This window comes from Marmota marmota, unplaced genomic scaffold (assembly GCF_001458135.2).
Source record: "Marmota marmota marmota unplaced genomic scaffold, marMar, whole genome shotgun sequence".
In the NCBI taxonomy this organism is placed as follows: domain Eukaryota; kingdom Metazoa; phylum Chordata; class Mammalia; order Rodentia; family Sciuridae; genus Marmota; species Marmota marmota.
The window spans coordinates 4796711-4808420 of NW_026000136.1; the positions used below are offsets into that span (position 1 = coordinate 4796711).

Sequence of the window (11710 nt, forward strand, 5' to 3'; positions counted from 1 at the left end):
AGGAAGCTCTAATGCGGCCATAGACGCTGTCCAGGCGCAATGTCCCGTCCCGAGGCGCCCCAGGAGGCGGCCTCACTCCGCGCAGCAGCCGGCCAGCAGCGTGGCTCGGTTGGCAGTGCGCCAGGCACCCCGCCCTGTGCCCTGACGCGCGCCTCCCGGCTCGGGCGCCCGAGCTGCCTGGGCGCTCAGAGGGAGACCCCAGCCCCAGCCCGACTCCCCGGGGAAGCCCCTACCCCGGAGTGGATTCGTGCCCAAGAACCCTACAGGGAACAACTGGCGGCAACTCGATTGTCCCTTCCAGGGCCTCCCGCAGGCAGGCCATTTCCGACGGGTCTGGGCGCCAGAAGTGAGCCCCACTCTTTGACTCCTTTCCCAGACCCTCCCCCTTGGCCCTGTCTCTGCCTTCTGGCGTTCCCTGTCCTTTGCCAAGAAGCTGTTTGCAGCCAGAGGCCCCCTGGAGAGGCCTGTGAGGGTCTTGCTCCTGGATGGGCAGTTGGACCCCAGCCTTGGAGATAATTGGATGGGGACCCAGGCAGTTCCCTCCCAGTGGAGGGGGTCCTCGGATGGCCATTCTCCCAACTGGCTTTGGGCCCCTTTGGCAGTGAGGTAAAGGTGGAGGCCTGGGAGGGGCCTGAGTTAGCTGAGGTAAGGCCCAGAGAGGTGAAGCCACTTGCCCTGGGTCAGGCAGCAAGTAAATAGTTTGCAGGACTGGGTACGTTTGACTCTAGAATGTGCCCTTATCTGGGCACCCTTGTGCTTGCCAGCATTCTGTTTCCCATCTCACACTTCTGGGTGGATCACGATTTCTACCTGTTTAGTAAACACTGAGGATGTGCCGAGATGTGAGCGGAGAAGAAATGTAGCTTACCTTCTCTTGGGGACATGACTGAGATATCAAGGGAAAGACTGGGGATACAGGATCAGGGTCTCAGATTGTATGGGCAGGTTGCTCCTTCCTGAGAGGACACTTGAGCTGACCTTGAGAGTGATGTGGTTATACTAAGTGTGTGGAACAGTGGTGGCTACAGCTTGTGCAAAGGCCCTGTGGCAGGAAGGCACAGATGAAATTCGTGGCCAGGATGAAGTTTGTGAGGTTGGGAGGTGGGGCTGGAGGGACTTGCAGGGCCACAGGACTTGGATGGTACTCATTAACACAGATGTTCTCTGTGACTATTGGGCTGTGTCCAGAGCCTCCTTCCCTGGGGAGGATGGGACTAGAGCAGGTGACCTTAGTCCTTGGGGGCTGAGGAGGAACAGAGAGCCTGAGGGTGTTTTTTGGCAAGCCTGGGCAGATACCTCTCTGTAGTACAGCTCACTTGGGGCACCACAGTTATGATTCAAGCTGATTCAGTTATGCTTTCAGGAGAAGCCTGGAGTTGAAGTAAGGCCGATCTGGCTCATCTTGGTGTTTAAAGGGATGTGAAATGGGGGATGGGCAGGCTTGGGGGTCTGAGGCTGAGCCTCCACTGTATCAGCAAACGCTGCCGCCTCAGGGCTTCCAGGGGTGGAGGTGACACAGGATCCTGAACCTCCATGGGGTGGGGGTGTGTCTTGGATAGGCCTTCGTGGCAGGAAGGCGGGCTGGGTTCCGCACATGTTGGGAACCGCCAGTCAGGAAGGAGGAGGATCCTGGGGCCCGGAGGGCTGGGGATATGAATCATCCCTGCAGGATGTGTGTGTGTGTGTGGGGGGGACCTGGTGCTCCTGGCAGAGGCTGCCTCCTGCTTTCCAGCCTCAGTTTCCCCAACTGGGATGTGCACAGACTCCCCAGGTAGGCCGTGCTCCTGGGAGGAGACATCACAACAGGGCCCCGTTAGCCTGTGAACAAGCCCTTACCCAGGTGGCATCTCCCTCCTGCTCAGGACGCTGCCCTGCGTGGCTCAGCACACTCCTCTGGTCTTGGCCTCTCTTCTTGTCACTCGCCCTTGTATCTGAGCTCTGCACCCAGCTTGGCTCTGTGGTGCCCTGTCCCAGCTATTCCAAGGGACTGTCAGGCTGGGCTTTGTGAGAATGCATGAGTTCTCTCCCTGAGACAGGGGCTGGCCTGTGAGATGGAGAAGGGGTTCAGGGGTTCCCAGCTGCCTAGAGAGAGGGACACGAGGTGAGGCCACGGGTTTTCCAAGCCCCCTGCCTAATCTGGATGGGTTCAGGGGAAGTGCCTATTTTGGACAAGCCAGGGGGATTTGGGAGCTCCCAAGGGCTGGAAGGGGTTCAGGAAGGTGACCTCAGGGAGCGAGTGCCCTTTTTGAGCCCCCCCAGAGAGTGGCAGAGAAGCTGGGCGCAGGGGTCAGGATGGAGGGCAGGCAGGGGCCCAGGGCTTCCTGGAGAGGGCGAGAGATATGTCCTGGGCGCCTTTGAGGAGCCTCCTGGCTCCGCGGGGCTCCTTGAGCCTGTGACTCAGGTTTTCTGTGCCGCGGTTGAAGAGATAAATCCCACAGAAAACCCGTTCCCATGGTAGCAGCACCCAATTAGAGGCAGCGAGGCCAAGTGGGGCCTTTGGGGGCTGGGTGAGGCCTTGGAGGGCCTGGGTGGGTGGGGACCGCTCCCCTCCCCCAGCCCTTCCTGGTGGGAGGACCTGGGGGTACTTGGTACAAGGCCCCCGAAGGCTCCCTACATCCTGGCGGGGAAGCTGAGGCAGGGTTCAGTGAAGGTGTCACCCAGGGTGCCTGGTGCCACCTCAGGTGCCTCCCTGTCTGGTTGAGGCCTTTCATCAAACTTTCTGAGGCCTGGAGGCAATCTCGTGGATGGGGTGTGAGGACCCAAGCAGATGGTGGCCGTCCCTGGCCCTGGGCCAGTAGTGGCCTCCACAGGAGCTCCCTGTCTTCCTCTGTCTGGGAGGAGGAGGATGGTGTCACTTCATGGGGTTGCTGGGAGGACTGGGGTTGACTGGGGTCCACTCTTGCACAGGTGTAGCTGGTGGTGCCCTGGTCATCTGCGAGGCCCTCAGCCCCAGGTCCTGTCCCCTTGGCCTCTTTCCTGTGCCTATTGTCCTTCCTGGGGAGCCTGGGCCCCCTCTGTGCTGCTGGGGTGGTCCCCAGGGGCTTTCCCTCCTGCCTGTTCCCTTCCTTCCCTCTGATCACCGTGTTGGGCGGTGGTGCTCTGTGGCCGGGGCGGGCTGGGGCCTACCATGCAGCCTCCTAGAGCAGGATCCTGAACCCCCTGCCCAGCTCGCCTGGCTGATGGACGCTTGGCCTGCCTGCAGATGCGCACCCCCTTTCTGGGCAGGCGAGGGGGACGGTGGGAGGTGCCCTGTGTAGCTGTGGCCATAGGGCAACCCTGTGGCTTTGGCTCCTCTCACTGGGTGGGGTCTGAGCAAGGAGAGACCCCGGCTTCCCTGGGGCCTGGTGGTGGGTCCATTCACCAACAGGGGACAGGTTAGAGGCCCAGAGGTTCTAAGAGGGGCAGGGGCAGGGGCTCGGACTGTCAGGAGGAGGCTGCACCCACCCATTAGTAGACCCAAGGCACAGTGGGGGGAAGGAGGGCGTGGCCAGGAGTCTGCTCCCTCCCCTCCTAGAGCTCTTATTTTTTCACCCTGTGACCTTGGTCCAAGGACATGCACCCTCAGGCTCAGTCTCCCTCTTTGTGAAGGAGGGCTGAGGGTCTCCTCTGCCTGGCACTTAGGGGCATGTGATTGAGTTCAGATGGTGCCAGCACCCCCAGACTTGGAGGATGTGAACTAAAGGTGGGTCCTTGCCAGGCGGGTGTTGCAAGCCTGTAATCCCAGTGCCTCGGGAGGCTGAGGCAGGAGGATCATGGGCGGGGGTTCCAACTTAGCTGAGGCTCTGAGCTACTCCGTGAGACCCTGTCTCTAATAAAAAATAAAAAAGGGCTGGGGATGTGGCCCAGTGGTTTAGCACCCCTGGGTTCAATCCCTGGTACCAAAAAAGAAAAAAAGTGAGTCCTTCCGTTTCAGGATCCAAGATCCGCCAGCTGTCCTCTCCTCTGTGGGATGACACCTGCCACGCCCTTGGGGCCCTGCTTCTTCGAGGCCCCCAGAGGTCCCTCTTCCAGGTTTTCCCTAAAAGAATCAAGGGACAGAATGACAGGGGCTGCACTGTAGTGGGGGGTGGGGAGGGAGGAGCCTTCCCAAGACTCAACATGGTCACCCGGGCTCTTTCCTGATGCATACAGATGTCACATGGCTCCCAGGCCCAGACACAGCACACACGTGGGTGAAGCACACACATGCGTAACAGACAGTGGGGGTATCCCGTGCCCAGTGTTCAGCAGGGAGAGGTTGTGACGAGTTTTCTAAATGTTCTGGAAGGATCCTGCGCTCTCGTGTTTTACTCTTTTAAATCTCACCCATTCTGGAAGCAGGAAGACTGTAACGAACCCCCGTATACTGCCTGCGCCCCGCCTCCCCCAACTGGCGATGTGCTGCCAAAATATCTCCATCTGTGCCTTTATGTGATGTTTTTGGTTGTATTTAAAGCAAATCCCTGACACCAGGGCGTTTTATCCTGAAATACTTCCATCTGTACCTAAAAAAAATCAAGGCCATTTCTTACATAACCACAACATACACTCAGTCTCTCCTGCCCAGTCCCAGGCCACAGAAGGTTCCTCACCTGGCTCCAGAGAACCTCTTGGAGGTGATTTGTTCAGAGGTGTCACTTCTGTTTGTTTGTTTGCTTTGGTTTTGGTGCCTGGGAAGGAACCCAGGAACTTTTGCAGGCTGAGCATGTGCCCTGCGCCACCAGCCCTTATAATCTTTTTTTCCATTTTTTGGTACTGAGGATTGAACCCCAGAGTGCATAACCACTGAGCCACATCCTCAGCCTGTTTTTATACATTTTTATTAGAGACAGGGTCTTGCTGAGTTGCTAAGGGCCTTGCACAAATGCTGAGGCTGGGTTTGAACTCGTGATCCTCCTGCCTCAGCCTTCCAAGCTCTGGGATTACAGGCATTGATTGACCACCACCCCGGGCGCCCCTAGGGTATTCTGTGGTCAGAGGTAGAAGGTGGAAATGGTGTAGTGAGCTGGGGCCCTTGACTGTCAGCCCAGCCTTTGTGACTGGGTCCTGTCGACTGCCACTCATGTGCAGGCTGAGGGTCTCCCTGGCCCCTTCCCTGTGGTGTCCCTGTGTGTTGATGTGTGATGGCGGGGCAGTGGGTCCAGAACTGGGGGACACAAGGTGCCCTGTACCAGCCAAGGGCTCCCTCTCTGCAGGTATGGATCTGTCGGCCAATCAGGACGAGGAGACTGACCAGGAGACCTTCCAGCTCGAGATCGACCGGGACACCCGAAAGTGTGCCTTCCGCACGCACACGGGCAAGTACTGGACGCTGACGTCTACCGGGGGTGTGCAGTCCACCGCGTCCACCAAGTGAGTGGCCCCCTTCCCCTGCCCGTGCTCTCATCCCTTCCTCCTGTGCCACCCAGATGGCACCCTGACCCTGTCCCACCACCCCCAGGAACGCCAGCTGCTTCTTTGACATTGAGTGGCGAGATCGGCGCATCACCCTGAGAGCGTCCAATGGCAAGTTTGTGACCGCCAAGAAGAACGGGCAGCTGGCCGCCTCGGTGGAGACAGCAGGTAGCTGCCTTTGGGCGCATGCCATGTCTCTGGTTCCCTGGCGCTGCCCTAATAGCCAGGAGGGTCAGGCACACCATGGTCACTTATCAGCCCCACCTGAAGCCCATACTGTGCTGGGCACCCCTCAAACTGGCCCTGCCCCTGCTTACCCAAGAGCTGGCTGCTGTGTGACCCCCCAGCTTCTGGCTTTCCCTCTCTGAGCCATACCCTGGCTGTCCCAGCTCCCACCCTGCCCCCTTTCATGAGGCTCACTGCCCCTCTCCTCCTGGGACAGGGGACTCGGAGCTATTCCTCATGAAGCTGATCAACCGCCCTATAATCGTGTTTCGTGGGGAACATGGCTTCATCGGCTGCCGTAAGGTCACTGGCACCCTGGATGCCAACCGCTCCAACTACGACGTCTTCCAGCTGGAGTTCAATGACGGCGCCTACAACATCAAAGGCAGGTTCTTCTGGAAGGTGCCAGCCAGGGAGCACTGTGGCCCTGCTTGGCCCCAGGGGAGGGGTGTCCTGTGGCCACCAGCGCCCTGCACTGGGAACCACACTTTCCCTCTTGTCTGTATGGGGACTTACCTGCTTGCCCTGGACAGGGGGATGCGGAGGGTGGGAGGTGAGTCGGGGGAGGCTGGCTGGACACACCTCAGCTGCCGGACAGAACCCCAGACTCCAGAGTAGCTGAGCTGGATTCAGAGCTCCATGTGTCCAGTGTGGGCAGGAGGGTTTGGGGGGCACGGGGACTCCAGTCAGTTCTAGAAGCTGGTGGGGGACATTGATCCTTGAAAAGGAGGAGGAAGGCCGTGCGGGGTGGGAGCCAGAGGGCAGGTGTGGGTGGGGGTCAGCGGGACACAGCTTGACGGGTCCTCCCTCCCCAGACTCCACGGGCAAGTACTGGATGGTGGGCAGTGACTCCTCTGTCACCAGCAGCAGTGACGTCCCTGTGGACTTCTTCTTCGAGTTCTGCGACTATAACAAGGTGGCCATCAAGGTGGGCGGGCGCTATCTGAAGGGGGACCACGCGGGGGTCCTGAAGGCCTGTGCAGAGACCATCGATCCCGCCTCTCTGTGGGAGTACTAGGCCCACCCTGGCCTGCCTGGGGGCTCCTTCAGTCCCTCCTGCTAACCCTCTTCTTCAGGTGGCCCTGTGGCAGCTGGTGAGCCCCTTGCCTTGAAACTGGAAACCCCAGAGAAAAACGGTGCCCCCACCTGTTGCCCCTACTGACTCCCTCCCCTGTCCCCAGGGGTCAGCAGCTGCAGCCCATCCCTTGGAGGGTCTTCACGTCCCTCTGCCCTCTTCTGCCAAGGGACAAGGCTGCCACCTCTTTCTTCTGACCTCAGACGACTCTGAGCCTTATTTCCCGGGAAGTGGCTGTGGAGCAGTGTGGCCTGGCAGGCCCCTGGGCATGGCGGGAACGCTTAACTGGAATCTCCTGCTCCCTCCTGCAGCCTTTCCCTGCCCCCAGGAGCTGGGCGCTTGTCCCCAGCCAGCCAGCAGGGACTCCTCCATGGAGCCTAGTCCTGCACACCTGTAGAGGAGGGTGGCCTTCCCATGGGGCTGACCAGGCTGGGGCAGACTTGCCCGTGTGTGTTGTTTGGGGTCCTGGCTGGATGGCAGGGTCTCTGCTCCCTGACTTTAAGCAGGCTGCAGGTCCTGCCCCCGGGGCATTCTGGGCTGGGCTGGGCTGGGCTGGGGATGCCCTGTTCCTGTCTCTTCCCTTCCACTCTGGCCTGACTGGAAGCAGAAAATGACCAAATCAGTATTTTTTTTTTTTTAATGTCACTGCTGGAGGCCCCGGCAAGCCTGGTTGCAGTTGTGAGTGGTCTTGGCGGGTTCTTGGCACTTGCCCTCCCCCTCCCCAGCTGGTGCCCTCCTCCTTCCCTCTGCCCACCCCCAGCCCTGGGCCCCTATGCCTCAGCCAGAGCCCTGCCACGTTTGGTGCTCCATGTCTGACACCTCGGGTCTCCTGGGCAGGAAGAAGCCAGGTGTTCCCTGCAGCTGGGAGTTCTGGGGTGAGCCTGAGCCCTCCAGGTCCCGGCCTCCCCTCCACCGTGCATCTCACTCTGGGTGTCTTGGTCTTTTATTTTTTGTAAGTGTCATTTGTATAACTCTAAATGTCCATGATAGTAGCTTTGAACTGGAAAAAAAAAGCAAAATAAAGTACTGCAAGTCTGCACCCCTGAGCAGCCTGTGTCTTGGTGTGGGGGCTGGGACGGGTGGGAGACCTGGAAGGCAGGCAGGCCTTGGCTACAGCGGGTGGCCGGGAGCTCTGAACCAGGCTCCCCAAGGAGGTGCACTCTGGTTTAGCCCCCTCTGCCCAGATCCCCGGGCACCCAGTAGGAGCGGGGCTGAGTACTGGGCCTGGGGTGGGATTCTCACTCCCACTCCGCGTGCTGAATATTCAAGTGCAGGTGAAGGGTAATTTGTTGATAGATGCCCCTGCCCCTGGGGTCCCTTCCCCAACATTAAATTACCCCACAAATGACATGCAATGCACATGGGGCTGGGTTAAGCTTGGAGGCAGGTCTCTCCCAGGCAGACAGTAAACTGACTGAGGCCTGTGGACCTGGATATTGAGCCCATGCCCTTGCCCTCCCTGGCTGAGCTCCATGGGGCCAGCCTCTGAGGGACTCCAGAGGGGCAGGCCTTGGACTGGGCCTTTTGTGTTTCCATTTCATGCCAGGGTATCCCTAGGGCTCCATTTTACAGAGGGGGAAACTGAGGCGAAGAGCAGAGTTACACCCTTGCGTGGTGGGCCGCGAGCCAGCAGGTGCCCACCAGCCAGGCCAGGATGGAAGATGGTGCTGGTCCCCACCTGTCCGAGGCCCAGAGGGCGCGCTGATTGGCCGATGATGACGGAACAGGGCGGCCCGCTCTGTGATTGGCGGTCCCTAGGAGTGGGAGTCCTCAGATTGACAGGGGCAGGTGGCAGCCACAAAGGACTGTTGGCCTTCGGGGGGTCTCTGCGGCTCCGCCTCATTGAAGCCAGGCTGGAAGCCAGAGAAGTGTCAGTGACAAGGAAGGACAGATGAAACCTTCAAGAGCCAAATGCAGGGAGACTGCCATTCCCGAGGCAGAGCCCAACTCTGGGATGGCCTGGGTCTGGTCCCCGCATCCAGGTGCCACCAGCTGTTACAGAATTCATTCTGCAGAAGTGGGTGAACTCCATGTGACAATGGGTGGCTGCAGCCCAGGGTCTGAGGGAGGTGAAGAGGGACATTCCTAGTTCTCCCGTGGGTGGTGCCTCACCCAGGGAAAGGGACAGAAGAGGCCCTGGGCAGAGGGACCTGTAGAGGCACAGGACTTCCCAGGGTAGGGGGAAGGCAGTGAGGTTCCAGGTAAGGTCTGGCTTGGGGTCCAGGGGGACCCCCCAGACCCACGCGGAGGCAAGAGGAGGAGGGAGACAGGAGGGAGTTCTGGAGGGCCACAGGGAACACCAGACTCACCTGGGCACCCTGCTCCCTGCCTCCTGGCCTTTTCCCTCCTGGGGGTCTCTTCTGTGGGGACAAGTTCTGAGGTTTCCCAGGGCGGGGTTTCCAAGACTTTGGGTCCAGCTGAAGCCGCAGTCTCCTTTGCTTCTCAGGGGTTCTGTACACAAACAGTGCTCTATCACACATGAACGCCTGTGAGCTTGCACCCACACAGACTCAGGGGATGCACGGGCAAGTGCAGATACGTGTAGACAGATGCACACACACAGTAGGTGCACGGTGTGTCCAGAGGCATGTTGTGCGCATAGACACACAGACACAAGATCTGCGCACACAACAACCACAGATTGTAATTCTAGCAGCTCGGAGGCTGAGGCAGGAGGATTGCAGGATTGCAAGTTTGAGGCCAGCCTCAGCAACTTAGGGAGACCCTGTCTCAAAATAAAAAATAAAAAGGGTTGGCGATGTAACTCATGGGATAGCATCCCTAGAGTTCAATTCCCAACACACACACACACACACACACACACACAGCCCTCAGCCTGCACCACATTGGTTATTAGGATACAAATCTGTCCCCTGTGCCCCAACCTCTGCATTTCTCCCAGCCAAGTTAGGGAACATCAGGGATTCCCCCAACTCTGAGAGTGGTACCTCTACTAAGCCTGCAGTGTGCGGTGACAAAAAAGTCCCACTCCCCATTGCACAGATGGGAATACTGAGGCCTGGAGAGTCCCCAGGGAGCCTAAACAACTGTGGCCAGGACTCCAGGTGACTTGGGGTTAACCGTGACCACAAAAGATCACTAAGGGGAAATATTCAATGGCACTCCAGGGAAAGAGCAAAGAAAGGAGAGGCAATCCTGCCTGCTCAGGGGCAGGGAAACAGGAAACTGAGCAGGCTGGGACAACTCTGGGCACCCCCTGCAGTCTCCCTGGGCCCCCCACAGTCTCCGTGGGCCCCCCATTGCTGTCCAAAGGCCAGGCTCTCAAGTTGCCTCACTGGGATGGGACTAAGCCCCAAGAGGACTCTGCAGGTCTCTGGTGGGTGAGAGCTGTGGGCTTCCAGGACACGTCTCCATGGGACACCCCTCCAGGTCTCCTGCACCCCACTCCTTCTACAGGGCCTCTGGGGAGGACCCTCAGGCCCATGAGGCCTATCCCACTTGAGAGAGGAGGAGAGCCCACCTCACTCCTGTGATCGTCTAGTGCTCTTCCCTCAAATGATGACTTTGAGGGACCCAGAAGGGGCGCTGGGAAGGGATGCTGCTGGGGCCAGAGTGTTCCTTGGAGAAGAGAGCGGTGGGGATCTGGGCCTCCCTGAGCTGTGGGGAGGGCTCTGAGACCCACCCCGGGGGCAGTGAAAGGAGAAGGGAATAGATGGGGTCTCCCAGACGGAGGGATTGACACCCCTCACTATGCACCAGATGCTAATCCCTTTACACATATTAATTACACATATTAACTAGTTCTGTCCTTGTAATGGGCTGGATTGTGTCTCCCTCCACCCCGATTCCTATGTTGAAGTCCTAACTCCTGCTGGGTGCAGTGCCACACACCTGTAATCCCAGCGACTCAGAGGCTGAGGCAGGAGGATCGAAAGTTCAAAGCCAGCCTCAGCAATTTAGTGACACCCTAAGCAACACGACCCTGTCTCAAAGTAAAAAATAAAAAGGGCTGGGGATGTGGCCCAGTGGTTAAGTGTCCCTAGTTTCAATCCCTGGTATCAAAAAAATCAGAGGGGATGTCTTGGTGTGGTGGTGCTGCCTGTGATCCCAGTAGCTTCGAAGGCTGAGGCATGAAAAATTGCAAGTTCAAAACCAGCCTCAGCAATTTAATGAGGCCCTAAGTAACTCAGAGAGACTCTGTTTCTAAATAAAATACTAAGAAAGGGCTAGGGAGGTGGCTCAATAATGAAGCACCCCTGGGCTCAATCCCTAGTAATAACAAAAAAAAAAAGAAAAAGTGTGGGGGATGGGCCACAGATGTCCACCAGAGAGGGAGGAGCCTGTGAGGACCCAGGATGGCGGGGATGGCGTCTAGAGTCCTGGAGAGAGACTGCCAACTGCCTCGATCTCAGACGCCCAGCCTCCAGGACTGGGAGAGAGTAAGTGTCAGCTGTTAAGCCACTCGTTCCATGGTCCTTCTGTTACAGGAGAAGAGTGGCCCTGAGAAGAGTGGCCCTGAAAAGGGTCCAGGGAGTTCCCAGGAGGATGGGGGAACTCCACTCGGGACCTGAGGAATCAAAAGAATTTCATCATCCACCAGTCCAACATGGACAGGAGACACAAATTCAAGGAGAACAGGGGGCCAGACTAAAGTAAAAGATGGGTTTTGGGGTTGCCGGCTCTTCTTTTAAAGGGAACTTGGTGGGGGCAGATATGGCAAGGTATGTAGGAATGGTATCTGGTGACCTCAGATGGCTTCTGGTGGCCTGGTCAGTCTCCAGATCCTCAGGCTGTCACGGTCTTCATTATGTGATCAGTAGATAGCGCTGGAAAGTCCCCTAAACCTATTGGCTCCTTAAAATATATCTGTCTTAATTGACTTATTTGGGGTTAATGAACAGTACACAGGTAAGCTTATGGCTTTTCTAGAAAATTGGGAATGATGGGCCTGGGAGAGAGACTGGCTTAGGGAGTGACAGGTCTGGGAAATCATGCAGAAGTTCTGAAATAGAATCTTTTCCTCATCTTTTCTTTATGTCTCCTTTCTAATTATTATTATTACTGTTATTAAGAATT

At 57.8% G+C, this 11710-nt stretch overlaps 1 protein-coding gene across 1 annotated transcript; it reads left to right on the forward strand.

Annotated features, from left to right (window-relative positions):
* The first annotated feature begins 39 nt into the window (after nucleotides 1-39).
* Nucleotides 40-7712, forward strand: Fscn1 (fascin actin-bundling protein 1). Its single transcript, XM_015502024.2, has 6 exons — nucleotides 40-279; nucleotides 377-606; nucleotides 5050-5331; nucleotides 5420-5541; nucleotides 5816-5983; nucleotides 6414-7712. The coding sequence occupies exons 1-6, from the start codon at nucleotides 40-42 to the stop codon at nucleotides 6614-6616; spliced, it is 1245 nt and encodes a 414-aa protein (XP_015357510.2). The 3' UTR covers nucleotides 6617-7712.
* The last annotated feature ends 3998 nt before the right edge of the window (nucleotides 7713-11710 follow it).

Bases quoted from the DNA above. Each gene is read 5' to 3' on its own strand.
- Fscn1 (XM_015502024.2), top strand. From the start codon at position 40: ATGTCCCGTCCCGAGGCGCCCCAGGAGGCGGCCTCACTCCGCGCAGCA. The intron at 280-376 runs GCAACTCGATTG...CTCCTTTCCCAG, and splicing joins CCTACAGGGAACAACTGGCG to ACCCTCCCCCTTGGCCCTGT. The intron at 5,542-5,815 runs GTAGCTGCCTTT...CTCCTGGGACAG, and splicing joins CGCCTCGGTGGAGACAGCAG to GGGACTCGGAGCTATTCCTC.